Below are 21,059 nucleotides of genomic sequence, written 5' to 3' on the forward strand. Positions count from 1 at the left end.
CATCTTCTACGAGAAAGGTCACTGCTGCCAAAATGAATGTGAAGTTCATTCTCAGCAAAAAGGAACATTGGAGCTCTTTGAAAGAAAGACTTCCACCAAAAAAGCTTAACATGGCAAAACAACATCCCTTACAATATACTCATTATTTTGAGTAGTTATACTGCCCTGATGCCAACTTCCCTGAATAGAATGCTAGCCTCTTGTTAAGAATTTCAAAGCTATAAATAACTGAAAACAGTCAGGAAGCATTGAGCAACCTTAATAATAAATAGTGCTATATGCCCCGCTAACTATACTTATTAACCTCTTTGCACATTAAAATGCCTAGCATGCTGCTAATTTTAGATAATAAAAATCCTCTAAACTAACAGCACTAAGTCCTCTGTCACAATGTCCATTCCAGCTGACTGTGAGATAAGGATTTGCTAATGCACACAAAAGATTACAACACTGGCAGAAACACCGCTGTGACCCAGCAGTGCAGAACAAGTCAAAAGTCCCTGAAAAGCAGACAAAGTTATCTGCTCACAGCATTATAATTGCAACCTGTGTCTATACGTTTAGAGATTAATCAAATTCCTGAAATAAGGTTTTTTAAGAAACTTAAGCATACAAACTGGTTTCCAGTTATTCCTGTATGGAACGTTGATTCTGCTCCCACTGATGCCAGTGAAGGAAAACAGGCTCCAAAGTCTGGCAGCATAGTAATGAACTTAAATAGTCTTCCCATTGAACTCGGACTAGGCAAACCACTTTTGTAACTGTAAGTTCTGCAAATGTTACTGAAAGATAACAGTTTTGTTGGTTCTTTTTTTTAATCCAAGCAGCAAAGGTGAACACCTTTCACAATGAATCATTGCAAAATTACCAAACCCTTTTATTTTGAGGGCCTCAGAAAGCAAGTCAGTGATACTGCCTTATCTTACGATCTAAGGGTTTGTTTGGTTTGGACAGAAAGAACACTAGAAAAAGCTTAGCTGGATTTTGAACAGCAAATTAGGCAATTAGAAAAGCAATGTAAACAGAACGTGTTCAATAACACGCACCTGGAATTGCATTCAGTTCTTTCTATCAATCTTAAGACAACAGGCAAGCTAAGACAATTAAAGATAAGTCAGTAGGAGTTTTATCACTGACTTCAGTGCAGCCGGACTGTATTAAATGCATATCACACTCAAAGAAGATATCACAGTGGACAGAAGAGAAGAAACACCAGTAAAACACTCATTTTTGTTGTCACATTAACCTCAGCACAATAACCTCAACTTTAGTGATACCATTTTCAGCATATAACAAACAATTTATGAACGCAACATAATACAAAGCGATGCATAAAATGAACTGGAGAATTCAGCACTTTCATGGCTTTAACTTGCTGAGCAGACAGTACCAACTAGTACTCACTTCCTGCTGCTTCATGAAATATCACAGGTATTGGATAGATTCCGAATAAAGGAAGAAACAAACTGAAAAAAAATGTTAGTTGTAAGATGAAGGAGAGAAGGTTAAGTTCCTAATATGTGGATAGAGGTTATTAAGACTGTTTCCAATCATATTTTGCATGGGTACAAAAAAACAAAACAAAACAAAACAAAAAAAAAAGAGATTTTGCAAAGCTCAAGCTAGCTATTATTTTAACAATATGATGGGCAAAATTTGTCACAACAAATTTACTCACCCAAACCCAATAGCTACCCAGTAATTTCTGACGCCTTGATGTGGTCCCACCATAGGAAGAATGTCTGGAGAATAAGTGATAGGACCTGCAACTGTGTTTATGATGTTTGCTTGTTTCAGAACTGGAACCATTTCCATAGCAGCCTCAATATATTCCATTATTCTGTCTAAATCAGACTCAAAAAGTTCTTTTCCAAAACCTGCAGGAATATCATTATGTACTTGTTAATTACACTGAAAAACTTCAATTAGAATTACGCAATCTAGATATATAAAATTCATTTTTTAATCAGTATGTTCAAACTTTTACCACACTACATGAGAAAAACAGTGTGTATAAACCCCTAGTTAATTGCAGGATCAAGTTTACTGTCACTGCAGCTACACTGTCTTTTATGCATATTTGTTTAACCCTAAGGTCATGAAAATTCAACAAAGAAGTAGAAAAGAAATGGAGGAAGACAGAAAACTTCCTTCTCTGTTAGGAAGATCAATTTATTTTTCTCATTATGGCAACAAGTTGAAGAGAGAAAAAAACATACTGCTGGGGTCAGCTTATGACTTCCATGGCATTTACTAAATTCCTCAATATAATTCAGTTTTTAGTCTGTGCTCTAAGATACTAAACATCACTCTGTAGAAGGACTTGTTGCTAGTGGAGGCAATAAGCTTGGGAAGCTGAGACAATGTCATTCAAAGCCCAGCAATTTTAACTTCCCTTCCTTAGGAAACACCTTCTGTGTTGTTTTTTTTTTTAAACATCAATACACTGACTTAAGATAAATTTATGTGAAGAAGTTAATAGAAACACGGAGCTTAAATGTAACACAGTTTTTTTTTTTTATAATAACCAGCAGTATGGCAAGTTTGTGATACTTTCATACAAAAAAATCAATTCAAATCTATAGCTCTCTTCCACTTACATCTGAAAGCAGTATTTTGATTAAAACATTTCTTTGCTTCATCTCTGCTCCTATTTGAAAACCACATTACTTCTGAGAGAGCAGTCAAAACTTGAAAGCCCCTGTCAGTATGCTGGACAGGACTGAAGCTTAAAAAAAAACAACTCTATTCGGATGCGAAAGAGTGTATAAAATAGATTTAGTAAATTGATTTGATCACAACAAACAGACACCTATCCAGAGACTAGGCAAGAATATGTTGCAGTTGTGTATTTTTTATGTCAAATTTTTATTTCTATTTTCTTTTTACATTAGAGGTCATGGCTGTTCTTTGAAAAAAAAGTGTATGTGCTTCAATTAATCATGTATTGCAAGTATTTTCTGTTTTCCAACTCATTCGGCATTTTGACATGGTGGGAGTAATACAGACTAAAACATATGCTTCTGAGTATCAAATCTAAAGATTTAATATTTTCAGTTACCTGGTGGGACTCCATTTGTGACCCAAGAGTCCTGCAGCTTCATCTTCTCCTGACTTTCATATGGACCAAATAAAAGACCATCTCTTTCTTGCCTTAGATAATATGATCCTTCTAAGTCACGAATCACAGGCAATTCTGTTTTTAGGGCTTTCACTTCAGGGACAGTTGATGTCACAACATACTGATGATGGACAGGTATGACAGGGTGCTGCAGGCCAATCATTTTGCCTATTTCACGGGCCCAAAATCCTACAGAAAACAACAAAGAAAATACTAACATTCAAACACTTTCCATACAATTAATGGAAAATAACAATAAAACATTGGCTAAAAGCATTATGCTTTGTGGAATGTGAAGAATCTTTTTCCACGCTTTCACTTTTAAAATTATTTCTTGTATTATCCAGCGTTACTTTCAGTCCACAATTTGACATTCTTGTTACTAATTTTACCACCAAACATTACTTGAGTATATAAGTATTTAAAAACATCACTGAAAAAATAAGTTTCCAAAACTTCAGAAGGCTTCAAAACTTCAGTTATCCAGTTCCACAACTCTCATGGTTTGTTTCAGAGTAGGTCTGCAATGCACAGAAAGCAAAAACACAAGCAGACAAATTAACTCATACAATAGCTGTTGTCCTAGCCTCTTACTCTCAAACAAAACAGCTAGAATGCTTTTCCAAGAGAGTAGAGAAGTCCTAATACAGCAAGGCAGTTCCTTCACCTGGCTAATTTTTCCCTCTTCTTTTATATGTACCATGCAAATTCTATTAATTAGGCCTTCCAGGTAATAGTCAATTTGTTATGATTTTCTTATTGGCAACTATTGAGCATGCTCTCTTGCAGCTGTCTAATTAAACGTTCAGATACAAATCACGATCAGAAAAAGTGAGTAACAATTTCACAGCCCTTGAGCCTGCTCAAAGTCCTTAATGTAAACTTCTACAGATAAAGGCCTAATTCTCCTCTGCTAGGGTCCTTCCTGACCAGTTCTTTCTACCTTGCAAGACGCATTCACTTAATATGTACCGGCGATGTACCAGTGTCTTCTTAGTTCTAGCTTTGAAGCATGGTTCATGTCTGTTGTGAGGTTGTAATGTACAGATGAGAGAACAGAGCAGATACAAAAGACTGAGACGGCACGTACTCTTACAAGCTTGGAATGTCTTTCAACATCACTCTCCTGACTCTTTGGATGAAAGAATGGAGATCTCAGAAATGGAATGAAAGTAGAGAATAAAGAAGTAAAGAAGCAATTTCAGAGGAGTCTGTGGTGACAATGTTAAGGCTGGCAGAAGGCAAATGGGAGAAGAGGCTGAGGCAACAGGGCCTTTCAAATTAAAGGCAGTGTGCTGCACGTACCCCTAAAAGAAGGCCATGCAGATTGGTTCCTGTATAATTGGTCAGCTCCAATTCTAAGAAAAGTTGTCAGCAAGATTTGCTGCTTAATAGAACTTCCCTTTGTCCTAGGAATACACGCATGATGATCAGCTTAACACGCAGCTTTTCTCTCTTTTTGCAGCTTACTTTTCTTCTGAATCAGACTTTCCAATTCCACATTTTCCAAGAATTGGTCAAATTTTAGCTCATAGCGTCCTGTGAGCACTAGCATGCCTCAGTGATCTCACTTGTGACGTTAACCTACATCCCTGCCCAGGAGTCCTGTAGCCCCGCTTCTGCTCCGCTCAGTACCAGTCTGAGCTGGTTTGATTGGAGGTGTGCCTGTTTACAGCTCTGTCACAACCATGCCTGTGCCTGGACATGGACCTCATTGATCCAGACCCTGATCTGTGGACTACTTTCCAGCTTGGCCTCAACCTAGTCTCATCACCATGGACCTGCTTGTTGATAACTGAGCAGTCTCTGACCCTGTTTACTATTGACTTCCTGTCTTGTCTGTGGCCTGGGATTGTCTCTATGGATATGCCTGTGCATCTTCCACACAAATTTGTCTGGAAATCTGGATGATGGGCAGATGACAAGTGCCAATCTGTGGCCTGCCCACTCTCTCCCTTGCACTGTTTGGGATGAGGCCCTTGCTGGGAAAATCCCTGCCCTACTGGCCTTATTTCCATGCTTCCACAGAAAGCAACCATACCATGCTGCTGGCTAACACTAGCCTGGGCATACATCCTCTCATCTCCGGCAAGGCCTAAAGCTAGGGCAATTAGAAAAGCTGAGTTGGGTTGTGCTGGCTTGGAGCCATTCGTTCATGCTGCGAGGGCTGTTAATCTCCTGTTTAATATTCCAAGGCAGCCACAGGGTCTAACACCCAGAGTTTTTAAAAATAGAGTTTCCAAGAGGAAGGTTTTCTGTGGTAACTCACTTGACAGTTGCTAATGGCCAGGTGAAGAAAGGGACAATGAAATCCAAGATGATGACCAAGAAATTCAAACAATTAAAAGCCCCTGTTCAGCAAATAGTAAAAAAAAAACCAGTATCTCCTGTTCTGCTTTTATCTTACATGTAAGACATTTGCTTCTGAACTGCATCCTTGCTACTTGGGGAGACTCATCGACAGAATAGTTCCTAAGTTGGTCAAAATAGCTCAGGTAAGGTTGTGCCATAGTTATGCACACATTCAGAACATCTTTTTAAGGCTTCTGAACCCTGATCTATGTTTCTTTATGCAAAGAACAACCAAAAAAACTAATGAAGCTTAATTTCCAGCACATCTTCAAGGGCTTCCTCTGTTATTACATGACAAATACAAATGTGACATTAAGCACAGGCTAAGGGGACCTAAAGCTGCCTAACAAAATCATTACAAAATAAAAAAAGGAAATGCGTTCACTCATTTACTAGGCAATCTGCACGCTGCCCCTTTCTATCAAGTCCAGGCCATTGACTAGTCAACCACAAACACTGTTCACACAGGCATTACAGTAATTTAACAGTGCTTTAGACTTCACAGAATCCTTAGGGTTAATTTATTTAAATCATATAAAAGAGAACTCTTCCCCCTAAATCAGCCAAAGATCTGGTCTTTAATAATTCTGCTGCTGTTTCCAGAAATCTAGTAAAGATCATACAACCAATACCCAATAATTAGCAGAGGTAGTAATTGCATTCACAATTGATTTCACAAAGTATTTTATGAGTTTTTCTATATTAAATCTTTGTTCAGGAAAAGCATGTACCAATAATTTAAGAATTTCTCAGATTTGAAAGCAAGGCTCTCATTTTCACAGTTCTGATATAGGAACACTGTAGATGTGTTAACATGACTGCATATATATACATATATATATATGATATAATGAAAAGACACATCAAGATCTGTAGGGACTGACTTTGATTTGGGCATTTCCAGGCCACCTCCAAAGAAAACAATTTTAAAGTAAGATCAGCTAATGATCCATTTAAGAGTAAAGAAAGTGAAATAGCATCTAGCATCACATGCTCTTTTCTTGCCAAAATTGTTTAGACTTAAAAGAGATATTTGCAAAATAAATACTACTTCCAGACATGATATTCAAAGAAATTCAATATGCTGCTTACTTGTTAAAACAGAATTAGTGTGAAAAATATAGAGAGCAAACATATTCAAAATCCTCAGAGAAAGTAAAAATCGCAGACTTAATTTTAGATCTTTGAAAATTAACTTTGTTGCTTTCAAAATTATTAAGGAATTTTTTTTAACTACAAAAACATTAAGTTTCCAGAAATATATGGCAAACAATTGATTTTAAACTGCCAGTGAATTAAAAGCAAGTACTTTAGGCGTGCTCAAAATAAAATCTTACATATTGTACTTCTAAAAAAAAATTCATACTGAAGCTAAATGCTTATTTAATTGTTCAAAACTACAACAGCTGGCACTTACTATATGAAATATATTATACTTTCTTTGTTTAAACTTTTTGAACCATGTGCAAAAGCCATTATAAACACAAAAATGACAACGGAGAGAATATGTTCTCTAAAACAAAATTATAATTGGAAGCAGATGTCAAGTCCTATCACAGATAGAAGAGATAAATGAAAGCATAAATTACATCTCAAGGACATTTATAAAGATTAAATTCTAGAGATTGCAAACATCTGATGCAGAACTATTTACTGGTAATATTACTGAGCCTATCTGTTCAACTATGTAATCTATTTCTTGTATTTAAAAGAAGAGAAAATCTTGCTTCACTACATATGTCTAAATGGTAGTATACAGATTGTGCACAGGCCTGAACATTTGTGTTTATGTATGCATATGTACATTGCACAAACTATATCAGCTATTTTTTTAGATTTTAATCAACTTTCTGTTATAAATAGGCTGAAATCACTCTAAGAAGCTCAATACCAGTTACTTTATGTCAGAGATGACTTATTAGACATCTACTCTGTTCCAAAATGGAAATCTCACATAAGGAACAGCTAAAGATTGGTTTAGACTAGTTTGTTCCAATTCCAATTCCATGGCAGTTGCTGGCTGGGGATAAGGAAAGAAGAGAGAATGTGGAGAGCCATTCTGGTGGAATGAGATAAGGCTGAGCAAAAGAATAAATGTTAGCTGAAGGAACATTTATAAAAGATACGGGTTATACAGTATTGTTCACATCCTTAGCCGGAATGTTAAGCAATACGTGCTTCCAATGTTCATTCTGGCTGAACAGCTTGCAGTATATTTTTAGTTTAATAAGTTATTAAGTCAGAAGAAGACTATGAAAAATTTGTAAGGGCTCATTTTGATTTTAACAGACATTGAGAAGCAGTTACTAGAGAATTCTGCCTACTGTCAACTTCATGTAGAAGCCAAAGACAAGTACACTACAAAAATTTAAAGGAAATTACTATGTCTGTGAAACTCATACTTCATCCATCTGATGCAGAGCCAATATTTTGGAATTACAAATATCTACAAGTTTGGGGCCTAAATAAGAAGTCTGACTGTCAAAAGAGCTCCTCATTCCATAATCTCGGAATATGTTTAGACAAATGCATCCATCCTGTCTAAGAAATAACACAAGGATCCTAGTAAAAGAAGTTATGATTTTTTGTAACTGAATGCTGTCACGAAACAGTTCAAGACCCAAATAAACTAAGAATTCAAAGGCAATCTACATATTGATACCTTTCATCTTCTAAGTGCTTGGCTTAGCAGTCTACAAAAAATTAATTTAATTTTCCTGTCTCTGTGGTTACCTGCTTTCTGACAAGTATACTGAACTCCTCTAGACCTCTTCAAAATGTCATTACGGCACACTACATTGACATCATGACAGTCCATGCACAGAAACTCAAGGTAAGCTATTTCAGCAAGGCTGAAAGCAACCACAGATGAGCAACAATGTATGTAAAGCATATATGATGAGAAAGCACACTTTTCAGTATTTCTCAGTCTTTACTGGAATGAGGTTAGGTTAGATATTAGCAGGAATTTTTTCACCCAGAGGGTGGTGATGCACAGGTTGCCCAAGGAGGTTGTGGATGCCCCATCCCTGGAGGCATTCAAGGCCAGGCTGGATGTGGCTCTGGGCAGCCTGGTCTGGTGGTTGGTGACCCTGCACACAGCAGGGGGGGGTTGAAACCAGGTGATCATTGTGGTCCTTTTCAACCCAGGCCGTTCTGTGATTCTATGATCTAACACAGGGCTCTCTGAATTCCTTACATGAAAAAGTAACCTAGTACATACCTTTTTTCACTCTCTCAGATTACTCCTTTCCTATCCAACTGGCTCATGTTTTTAAGTACTAACCATAGTTATTGTACCCACCAACAAGAAGAGTACCTGTCTTATTCAATTTATTTAGAAAAACAAAAACAAAACCTGTTTCTTTTAAGCAGAAATGTCAGTTTGGCCTCTTTAACAAAATGAAGAATAAAAATAGCATATGTAAATATAAGATCCTTGCAGTTGAGAAATTTTTATTACATGTAAAAATGTATTGTTAAGCAAAGTGTACATTTACAATATTATGCAAAGGACAACAAAAATCTTCCCTTTCAATGATATGTGGATAGAGCTAAATCTTAGAGAAAGATAACATTGAAGTGGGCAGTTATCTTATTTGGTACAAACTTTCAGTTCTCTTTGAAAAAGAACTGTGATGATATTCCTACTTCATTCAGATATCCCATCTCCCTAAGTAGCTGTCATAAGATAAGACAACATTCACAGACTGTCTCTTCTTCTTACTGCACAGTAGAAGAGGTCTCTTCTGCTTCTGAAATCTAAGAAGACAGCCTAACTATTAATTTCTGGAGACAACCCAGAAAGAAATATTATTAATTCCTAGTTAAGGGCAACTAACTGAAGAGCTAAATTTTCATAGTAATGTAAATACACACAGAGTATATTTTACTACAAACCAAATGAATACTCAAAACCATATCTTACTCATTTCTGTAAATCACACAATTCAGTACAGATCCTCAGTGTCACCTCGTTTGTAAATCCAAAGAGAATAAAAATGATTATGTTAAATCCTACCTGCAGTGTTGACAATTCTCTTCGCTTGAATTACCCCAAGTGGAGTTTCAACCTCCCATGTGCCATCTGATCGAGAGTTCAGGTTAGTCACTTGGACTGGGTAATTTAACTGGGCACCGTATTTTCTGGCTCCTGCGGCCAAAGCCATCGTCAGAGAATAGGGATCTATGTGACCATCTCCAGGGTTATACAGGCCTGCTAAAACCTAAGTGGAGGAAAAATCACACAAAACGAAAGGATATAAAAATCAAAATCAACTAGTTTTGTTTCAAAAATGCTTTATTTTCTAAATGTGATCTACTTCTTTGATTTCTTGAGTAAAACTTACGAAGACAAATCAAAATGAATTTAAAAAACATAGAATATTAAAAGGCTGACTTAGCAGTGGCCCTGATGAAGTAAAATTCCCCAGTTCTCCCAGGTAATTAAAGGTTCCAATGCTTTAGAATTATAGCATAGAGTATTCACTAAAGCCTGAGTAATTTCCTTCATCCATTTTTTCACTGAAAAACAAGAGTTTCTCATACCATTTCTATGAATAGGCTATAAAATTAAATATCTGGTTGTTATTTAAATGCAATAGAAGTTATTTTTCTTAAAATTAGGTTCTTTACCTTATCCATGTTCAGTAAGGGGAACAGCTCTTGCACTTTCTCAGGTGGAATCAGGTACTGCTCTGTTGGATGCCAACCAGCTCTAGTCATTTGGTATTTGAATTCATCCACCCTGGTAGGGGTTGACGCAATTCTGATGCTTCCAGGCTGGTGAAACCCCACAGCCTAAATGAAAAAGTAGAAGTGAAGTCGATAAATGCATGTTCCTGTGCTATGGAAAGTCCACATAAATTTTGTCATTAACATGACAAAAAAGACTCGTGTAAGTCAAGCAGTCTTGAAGGAACAGGATTTATAAGTAAACTCTTTTGATATTTTTTTTTAAATGTTATCAAATTAGCTTCCCAAATAAATACATAATACCGTCAAAAGTTCTAAAAAGCTTTTGTTAAGATTTGAATAATAATTTATAGATTCACTTTCAAAACAATCAGATACATCTGAAAATAGTATGTAATAGTTTACATTAAAAGTTATCACCTACATAATTTTCTACTGAGATACAGCTGAATAAACCTAGCTGATCAAGCACTTTTATTAATACAATGAATAATCTCTCTCCCCTTTATCTTTCTAATGAAGTATACATCCTTACACATTTAGACACCGAACGCTCACTTTTTGGTATATGTTATGTACATTGTCTTTTCTCTGTTACTTCACAGGGCATTAATATGACTTTTAGTAGAACTTCTAATGACTATTTGCTGACTAGGTAGCTTTAAAAAATGGCAACAGAAAGAAGAAAAAAGCTTTTTATGACAATTAAGAAGTTAACAACTCATGCTACTATGTGTATCATGCAGTTTCTGCTGAAGCAAGCATGAGTGTAGTAAATGAATGGCTGAATGATGCCAGATAAGGAATACAACTCCCTCTCTGCATACCCCTTCCTTAAGTCACTAAATAAAAACATGCCTCTTAAAGGGATAGGAAGAATTGCAGCAATCTTCTCAAATACGATCTATCATATCATATGAAATTAAAAGTGGACATGTTTAAAGCAGGAATGCATCATAATCAATCCATTCATTCCAGATCCTTGATGCTATTTTTGTTCATACATGAAGCTAAAGTTGCAGACACTCTATCTGCTGAGCTTCTGAGATGTTTGATGAAAACCATCTTCTTAAATTTTAGGAAGATCTCGGAAACAATCTAAAATATTTACTGATTAAGCACCAGACTTTAGCACTGACATGCAGGCAGAAGAACGTATTTAAATAAAAGGTAAGACTTATGATAGTCTTGAACAATTATATGCAATCTGTCCATTCCAAACTCTTTTGTAAGACTATTAATAAGATTTATATTTATTTGAATTAATACTTAAAAAGTCAGTTACCTGTCCAGTCTCTTCTTCCAGCTTTTCATAGAGTTTGATGCTGTAAGCATGGATTTTCTTCAGGTTAATTCCAGGGTGAAAGTAAGTAGTTAAGCCAGCCTCAAAAAAGAAATAGGAACAACAACATAGTGATACAATTAGAAATGCAATGTTTTCTTTCCCTCCTTTCAACTGTCCTTCAAACAGGAACTGTCAAGATACTGTAAAGAAAAGCAACACATGGATAGAGACGAGTGCCATGAAAATAAGACCAAAATTCTTTCCCTACTTAAGGCATTCTTCTCTGCACACTTGTTTTTCCACCTGCCCTTTCTCATCAAATTTGGCAGCTCCTGATACTCCTGCAGTTGTCCTCTCCTATGGTTTCCTTTCTTCCTTAAATTATAGAGTTGTTTGGAAGTGACACACAACCCTCATCAACTTCAGTCTCTGCAGTTGCTGTGTTTCAAGAAGTAATATAAGATATTGGTATTTGTATTTTGCACACTGTTTCTCTAGGTTTGACTTTAGAACGCTGAGGAGCCCTATTGGGCATGTGCAAACATGAAAGCAAGAAGTTACTACAGCCTTTTCTGCATTTAAGGAAACTATTTACTTGCCTCCTCTAGAGCCAGCTGTATCACTGTAATGACATTCATAACTGCACGTATTGAGCAACTAAGAAAAGCAGAGTTTAGATCTTAGAGTAGTTAGGCACATGTCTTTGTAGCTCCAGAATTCAGCATCTCACTGAAATCCTTCTTCTGAGTGAAAAATCACATTACATTTTCAAGCTAAATAACTACATTGTTTTAAATATTTTCATAGCATATCCCCTTTGCTGACTAAAATAGACCTTATTCATAGATAATGACTGCTTTACTTATTAATTCAAACTATATATAAAGGATTCATTTACTTACACGGATGTACTAAAATACAGCACAGGGTTTTTTAAACCAGTTAAAGGAGACAGACACCAGAGTACACCTTTGAGTTCATAGCCATTTTGAGGTAAAAACAGCAGGGAATCCAAAGGTAAAAATTAACACAGCAGAGTTTTAGGCTAACCACTGTAAAAAGTTTTTCCTACTTCCCTTCATGTGGATTTTATCTTCCTGATTTGTTAAAGTTTATATGCAGCACCATTTTTTACCAAATAAGTGAAATTACATATTTTTCAGTTGTGAATGCATTTTACTCATAAATTTGGCTGCAGTTCCCTGAGCATGTATGATATTGTTTGTTACCCAAACAATCTGAATTTAAAAACAATCATGCAAATCTGTAGGAGCAAGAAATATCCTCCAAGGGCCATATTAAGTGCAAAACAAGGAGATCCTTAAGATAGGTAAATACTCTACAAAAATATTGCTTATCTTTTCTTGTTAGGATATTGCACCATCTACATCACAATGGACACAGAATATTTGAGTGCTTTTGATCTCATTTGATTCACATGGTTTTACGAGGTTGTGAACACATTATATAATTTCCTCAGTCAACTAAAAGCCAGGGCTGCTTCCTTGGAAAATCTGTAATTAAAACTTTCTTGCTTCCTAAAAAATAAGCCCTAATAACCTTTTTTCTGTGTATAGAGAATAAAGCAATAAATTAGCCACTGAAGTGTTTACATTTCTTCAGCTGTTCACAGTATCAATGGGTAATTCATTCACTTGTACCTGGAAGTTGTTCCATCTCATATTATTTTTACTGTCTTCTATTATTTATAAAAACGTTTTCTGTTTGATCTTTTCTTCTTTTTCTGAATTTAGCAATACCTCTTCCAAAGTTAAGGAAATTCCATGTTAGTGGCCACTATTAGTGAAGTCATTTTAACAGTGAATCACAAATTACTTACAAATTAGCTATAACCATGCAAAGTGCATTCCATTTCAAGAATCCACGACATTTTTAAGTGAAGAAAAGAATTCTAAACGCACTCTGTGTCTTTGGCTTCTCATGAAAAATGTTTCTGATTTCAGAAATGTAATGATGAGGCAAATATAACTTGACTGGACTACAATAAAATTAAGATAATATAATTACAGAATAATTTATGCTGAGTAAGACGCCAGAAATTCTGTAACCTTATGCTTTATGCAGGGTCAGCTATGAGATCCAATCAGTTTCCCCAGTTTTCTTGTCTGGAAAATCTCTAAGGATAGAAACTGTTGTTTGTCCATGGACAATTATTTTAATACTTTGCATTTTTACTTGATAAATTTCATGAAGTTTTTGTCATTCCATCCCTCCAGTCTACCCAGGTTCCTCAACAAGGTCCCTGAAAAGGCCCTGCCCTTTATTGTATTGATTGGTTCCCACAGTTTGGTGTTAACTGCAAACTTGATAAGCATGCACTTTTGTTATTTGCTCCAGATCACTGATAAACAAGATGGGTCCAAGGACAGACCCATGTGGCAACTCAGTTGTTACCAACTTTTGGGTATAGTATGATCCATTAACCACTACACTCTGAGTTCAAGCATCCAGTCTTTTACCCACCTAGTTGTCCTTGCCATACAGTCCATCAAATCTGTAACTGAATACGTAAGTATTATGGGAGTCATGATAGTCTTGCTGAAGTTCAGGAGAATGACTCAGCTACTCTCCTCTTGTCCCCAGTTTCAGTCATTCTGACATGGAAGGTACTGGATTTGCTTTATGCTCAACAAATCCATGCTGACTGTTCCCAATTATGTTCTTCTTTATGGGCCCAGACACATATCTGAAACTTGCTTCATGACTTCCTAAGAACCAAAGTAAGGCTAGTTGCTGGCCTTTAGCTCCCCAGTAATCTCTCTGGCTTCTTATAAAATTGGACACTTTTGCCCTTTTCCAGGCATTGGGTACTTTCTTTAACATCACAGTCTTTCAAAAATTATGTAACAGCAATCTTGCAATGCCATCAACACATCTTTAGATTCAGACCATGTGAGCCAATGTATCTGCATCAATCAAGTTCTAGTGATGCCTGACTTGATACTTACTACTGGTAGCTCCTCTACTCCCCAAACTGTTTGTAATCAGAGAGGCACAAGAAACTTTGCCAGTGGAGACTGGTAGTGGAGGCACTGAGTACTTCAGACTTACCAGTGTTCAGTGTGGCTGAATCACCCATCTCATACAGCAGGAGTCCCATATTTCCCTTCTTCAGCATTTTATTACTAACGTAACACTGGAAGATGTTGTTGGCCTTAATGTTCCTTTCCAGTCTTAACTGGAGTAATGTATCTTTTGCATGCCTATACAATTTTTTAAAATTACTTCTTCATAGCCTTTTTCTGCTTCCACTTCCCACGAATTGCACTGAAATTGTCATGATTTCCCTGTTTAGCTTAGCTGGCCTCCCAGAATGCCACCCTGAATTAGACAATGAACCATTCTCGTATCTGAAGATTTGCTTTAGGATTTGCTCTATTTTTGTGAGATAGATTTTGTTCTTGTAGGTGAACATGAGCAATGAAAGTAATTTTCCTTAGAACGGACATTATGCTTTAAAAACAGAGATTTCAAACCATGTTTATAGATTAGACGTTTACATTTTGATTTATTCTTTTCATTTTATTCAAGTCTGTTCAGCATTCTGAAGTGAAATGGAATTAACACTGTTAACCACCTGCTACATCACTCTTGCAAGTTTGACCAAATCTTAACAAGTTTTTGTCTTGTGCTGTGATTTATTAACTATCAGCAGCAAAATCAGTTGAATGTTGCAAGAATCAGTATTACATAACAAAATGATACATCCCACATTTTCTTAGAAAACTACTTGTTGAGTGAGTAATATATGCATAGTTCAGTTCTTACAGCTTCAGTAGTAAGATTGCCAACAGTCTGATCTGCACTATATATAAATTCAAAAACTCTTCGAGTTCATGAAGCCTTTACATTCATATAATAATCATTACTTTGTTGTGGTTAGGTAGAAGAGCAGCACATACCCCATTATTTTTACCTACTCATTGCTTCTCATCATTCTCTCCATCTTGTTTTCATTTCAATGTAATGAAAGTCAGACAAATTTATCTCAGACCTGAGACATGGAATGAAGTTTTGGCAGTAACAGGAGTATGATCTATATGAAACAATCCTGAGCTCTGGCAGGACTTATTGGTCTGTGAAAGTGAGAAAATCTGGTACATTGTAGCAATATCCGAACCAGGCTTTCTCAGGTTTTGGGGCTGCAGACAATATGCTATGTGCCATTCAACATGCTACTTACATATATAATTTTCATTTAAACCTAGTATTGAAACACTTTGAGGAGGTCACTGGTAAATATACAGTACCTACTGCAATGAAGAACTGACAATCACAATTTTGATCTCTTTGATCTGGTGAAAGAACTTTTTCATCTTCAGATACAGCACTGTAACACTGAATTCAATGAAGAGCAATACTAGACTATGTATTTTACTTCATAGCTATCCATTTATGACCCGTCTCCTACTAGGTGTCTTACTGTGTTAATCACTGCATTCTGTTGCATCAGGGCCTAGAAAGCAGCCCTCTTCTTGGCTGCGGTACCCTCCCCATCTTTACAGCATAGCTCCTCACCCAGTGCTCCATCATTACATTCACCAAGATGTGAGAGCAAAAATACTGAAGGATTGGTTTACATAGTTACAAACAACAATCTAGGGGGCGAGTATAACAAAAAAAAACACTTAGAAACAAATTCCCCCTTCACCACTTTGGTTGCTTATTCAATGAGGGCATTTTTATTATTTTTTTTACACACACATCATTCTGTATGTGCACTGGGTAAATAGAATCCAGTCTGCAACTCTCACATGCTTAAAAAATATTTATTCAGACATTTCACAATCATCATTCCATTTTGAGATGCATGATCTGACGTTGCTCTGTTCTCTTTACTGCCATCAGCTATGCTATGATTGTCTAAAAGAAAGGTAATTACTGGATTTTGTTTTCCTAACTCCACAAAGTGTGTTTTCTTCTGTTTGTAGAAAACCAAGTAAAAGAAAACATAAATATACTTAAACATCTCAGGCAGTGTTTTTTCTAAATCATTTTTTGCTATTATTTTTTTCTAAATCATATTTTGCTATTATTGTCTTCTAAGGCTCCAAACACACAAAGCATCTGCACTATAATGAAGTATTTCAGACTTCAGACCTGCTCCTCCGAGAAAAGCATGAGAATATAAATCAAACATGATCTGTTTGAGTCATCCTCCACTCAGGTATTAGTTATAAATATTGCATAAATGCTCTATTGTATATTAACAGAGTAAATCCAGAGACAGCAAACTGTTGCTTTTATATCCACTTTTATTACTACACACGGGAATAGATTTCTGCTAACCTCATCTGAGTGTAGACTGAAATGAATGTAAAAAGCATCTATTATTGTGGCAAGCTTTATTTTATTTCAGCACACTACCTACACCAGACATTGACATACAAAATACGTAGTTACATACATGCACGTTGTACAGCACTGTAAGAGGAGGTGTCCACACCTGTCAATATTGCACATATGTTTTTTAGTTCTTTTCCTAAGAGCAGAGGCCTTAGGAAATCATAGTGTACAGTTGTTACTTTTGCTCCTCCACAATTCTGTGTAACATCAGAGGTGGCAGGAAAGAAAGCTGCTGTCTCTAAGAAGAATCAATTTCTGGGACAGTGATTTTCCCAAAAACTAGACACTGCTGCTGCTTCTCTATCACTTTTCTTTCAGGATAGCACATATATTAAAAGTGATTAAGCATAAAACAATGCCAAATTTCACACTTCTGGTTTATGCATCACTTCCAGTAATAAACTGTGCAGTATAAGCTAAATTACTTATGAAGTAAAAACTTAAGTTTTAAAAATCCAACTTAAACTAAAGTTTAAAGTCTAAATCCAGTTAATTACCAAAAATGTGTAGCAGTACTAACAGTTACCTTTCAGCAATTCCAAAAATACATTCAGTATTTGCCCAAATTTTCACAAATGAGTATACTGCAGATAACTAAATCAACTTTCAAAACTCACACAGGAAGTCTATACAGAACCCGGAGCTAAAACTGTAACAAACTCTTGTTAATCTCAGAGATTAACAAAATATTCCTTACTGCATGCCAAGTAGATCCCGCAGTGAGCTCAGATTTTTCCAGTAGAACGACATCCTGTAAGCCAGCCTTAGCCAAGTGATAGGCTAGACTAACACCAACGCAGCCACCTCCAATGATCACTGTGTCTGCTCTATCTTTCCCCAAGGAAGGAGATCGGTGTTCTTTTCTAGGGTAAACAAAACAGTACAGTTACAGAAAGGCAGTTGAACATTTGTCCATTTTCACTTGGTTGTCCAAGTGCCTTAGAACTTAACCTATTTACATTTATCTTCTTTTGAAGTAAACACTCTTCAGAAGTCTTAACACACATATATTACTAATAAACCCACAAAGCAAATGTAACTCCAATCTTTGTTATTTGTCCCATTTACTCTTACCTCTGGTTCTCACTTCTTAATGACAACCTCAAGCAACAAAAATCTGGCTTCCCAAAGATGCTATGGTGTATGCAACACAGTCTTCTGAAAATTGTGATCAGCATGGTTGTGGTCAGTGAGGCAGAGTTTAGTTTGAGGCCTGTAGCTAGTGGTGCTCCCCAGGGGTTTGTACTGGGTCACTTTTACTTGACATCTTCATCAGTGGCCTGGATGAACAGACAGTATGCACCCACAGCAAGTTTGCTGACGATAGAAAGCTGGACAGAGTGGCTGACACACCAGGAGGCCATGCTGCCATTCAGTCAGACACGTTGGAGAGTTGGGTAGAGGAATTTTATGAGGTTCAATGTGGTAAGTGTGTATTTTTAAAACTGGGGAGGAATAACACATTCCTGGGCAGGAATAACACATCAGTACAGGTAAAGGGCTGACCTGCTGGGAAGAAGCTCTGCAGAGAACGGCCTGGGTGTCCTGGTAGGCAACAGGTTGGCCATGAGCCAGCAGTGTACCCTAATGACAACGGCACCCTGAGATGCATTAAAAAGAACATGGGCAAGAGGCTGAGGGAGCTGATCCTCCCCCTTTACCCTGCCCTGGTGAAGCTGTATTTACAATACTGTGTACAGCTCTGCGCTCCCCAGTTCAAGAAAGACCGGTAACTACTGGTCATACAGTCAAGCAGAGTGCAACAATGATGATAAGGGACCTGGTGCATCCCCCTTCTGAGGGACCTGGGACTGTTCAGCCTGGAGAAGAGAAGACTGAGAGGGAATCTGATTAATATTTATAAATATCTGAAGGGTGGGTGTCAAGAGGATGGGACCAGGCTTCTCTTGGTGTTGCTGGGTGGCAGAACGAGGGGCAATGGGCACAAAACTGTAGCACGGGAAGTACCATACAAACACGAGGAAAAACTTACACACTTCAGTGGTGCCACAGAACTAGAACAGGCTGCACATAGAAGTTGTGGAGTCTCCTTCTCTGGAGGTATTCAAAACCCACCAGGACGCTTTCCTGTGAAACCTACTGCATGGAACAAGTCTTTTGAGGAGAAGCTGAGGGAAGTGGGATTATTTACTCTGGAGGAGGCTCAGGGGAGACTTTATCACTCTGTACAAGTACCTGATAGGAGGCTGTGATGAGGTGGAAGTTGGCCTCTTCTCCCATGTAACTAGCAGCAGGACTAAAGGGAATGGCCTTAAGTTGCACCATGGGAGATTCAAGCTGGATATTAGGAAATACTACTTCTCTGAAAGAGTGGTCAGGTGTTGGAACAAGCAACCCAGGGCAGTGGTGGAGTCACCAACTCTAGAATAGTGTTCAAGAACTGTTTATATGTTGTACTGAGGGACATGATTTAATGGGAACTACTGCTGATAGGTGAACAGCTGAACTGGATGATCTTGGAGGTCTTTTCCAATCTTGGTGATTCTATGATTCTATGAACCTGCATTAGCAGGAGGTTGGACTATATGATCTTCAGAAGTCCCTTCCACCCCCCCACATGGGGGGTTTCATGATTCTGTGCAAGTGCCTACTTAGGAAAGCTCTTTAATGTGTCAGCAGGCTACATCAGTGTTCAAGAACCATGAAACTCAGTTTTTATTTCCATGCTCTGTATATTTTGACATGTTTTACTCTACTGAAGTTAGAGCATTACAAAAATAGTGCTTTTTCTCAATTGTTTGCATACAGCCACTAAGCTGCACCACAGTTTCAGTCACGTTAAGCCAGCAAAAACTAGAACTGATACCAAAGGTAGCCCATCCTTCTCTACCTTGTGCGATCCTCCCCTCTGCTCTCTCTTCCACAGACTTTGAAGCAGCAAGCAGATCAGGAAATTTATCCAAATTAAAACCAGCCATTTTTTGTATGAGTGAGACAAGGTCACACCTCTTTGTGCAGGAGATGTTCCAGATAGCTGTGAAACCACAGCATCTGTTGCTCAAGGACAGCTAATCAATACTCATTTAATTTTATCTCCATACCTTTACACAGCTTTTTGCTTGTTACTTTTGCCAACTTCTCTGACACAAGGCTATCTAATGCATTAACTGAACTTTCACCCACCTGCATTCAGAAATCCAAGCTGCTAGTTATGTGCTTTATGAACAGTCTTACAAAATCATATCGTAGATATAAATGTGGGGATAAATACGCATGCGAAACAAATCGTGGCAGCGAAACAAAGCAGAGGGAAGCAGCGGACACCATGAGTTCACTGTGTTTGAGCTACACACACTTACACACGATCTTTTCTGAGGTTACAGATTAATCTTCTTCCAAGTTATCACTAAACTGTTTAATGGCCTGATGTAAAGAGCAACAGCTCCTATACTGAATACTGTAGTGAGGTACACATTAATCAGCGTTGAACTTCTTTTGCAGTTTGAATTTAAGGCTTCATACCTTGGCCCTCCACATTTTTCAAGCAGGGTCAGAATCCACTAAGTCCGTCCCCTGTAAACTCCACCTGATGCGACAAAATGTCACTGTGTGTGTGCCCACCTGACCCAGAACACACCGGGGGGCTCGGCACAACGACAACCCCACGGGCAGGTCTGCTCTCCGACAGGCGAGGTTCCCCAGGCGCACACCCCGCCCCACAGAGGGGCCCCACGGGGTTCACCTTTCTGGTGCGGCTCCCGTACCTTCGCAGGTAAAGTCACCCCGGTGGGACGGCCGTAATCGGGGCCGACGCCTCCCACACCTCCCGCGCATCACCACAGCCAGCCAGCCCCGCTCCCGCAATCCCTCGCAGCCCCCCGGCACATGGCCCGCACTCACCCACCCCGGGCGCCCGCGGCGCCGCCGAGGGCCCGCGAGGCAGCGGAGGGGCTGGGACAGCCGCCACGGCGCGGGAGCCGCAGCCGCCGCAAGGCAGCCCGCAGCATCGCGCTCATCCCGCACGGCTCAGGGATGCGGAACGCTACCGCTGCGCCTTTCCTGGCGGCGGACGGACTCCTGCCCCGCCGCGAACTCTCCTCCCGCGGAGGCCGCCGGCCCGCCCCTTGGCTGGAACAGCCGCACGGGTTAGCCCGGGCGCGCTGCCGGCCGCCCACCCCCGGGCCTCGGCCGGGACGGGCGGGGCCGAGGGGCGCGGAGCCGCCTCGGGGCAGGCGGAGAGCGGGGGCTGCCGGCAGGGTCAGGAGGTCAGGGGCTGGG

The 21,059-nt window shown here is 38.5% G+C and overlaps 1 protein-coding gene across 1 annotated transcript in view; it reads right to left on the reverse strand.

Moving 5' to 3' along the window:
* Nucleotides 1-20,836, reverse strand: part of DMGDH (dimethylglycine dehydrogenase) — a 50,250-nt gene extending 29,414 nt beyond the window's left edge. The window contains exons 1-7 of the mRNA XM_042875322.1: nucleotides 20,682-20,836; nucleotides 17,518-17,683; nucleotides 11,454-11,552; nucleotides 10,109-10,273; nucleotides 9,495-9,699; nucleotides 3,062-3,310; nucleotides 1,679-1,877 (exon numbers count right to left, since the gene is read on the reverse strand). Coding sequence (XP_042731256.1) covers nucleotides 1,679-1,877; nucleotides 3,062-3,310; nucleotides 9,495-9,699; nucleotides 10,109-10,273; nucleotides 11,454-11,552; nucleotides 17,518-17,683; nucleotides 20,682-20,797 — 1,199 coding nt within the window. The 5' untranslated portion in view covers nucleotides 20,798-20,836. The remainder of the gene's footprint in view (nucleotides 1-1,678; nucleotides 1,878-3,061; nucleotides 3,311-9,494; nucleotides 9,700-10,108; nucleotides 10,274-11,453; nucleotides 11,553-17,517; nucleotides 17,684-20,681) is intronic.
* Nucleotides 20,837-21,059: the final 223 nt, after the last annotated feature.

The sequence above is a fragment of the Lagopus leucura genome, unplaced genomic scaffold, assembly GCF_019238085.1.
Source record: "Lagopus leucura isolate 7727_CA_CO unplaced genomic scaffold, USGS_WTPT01 Super-Scaffold_100014, whole genome shotgun sequence".
NCBI lineage: Eukaryota > Metazoa > Chordata > Aves > Galliformes > Phasianidae > Lagopus > Lagopus leucura.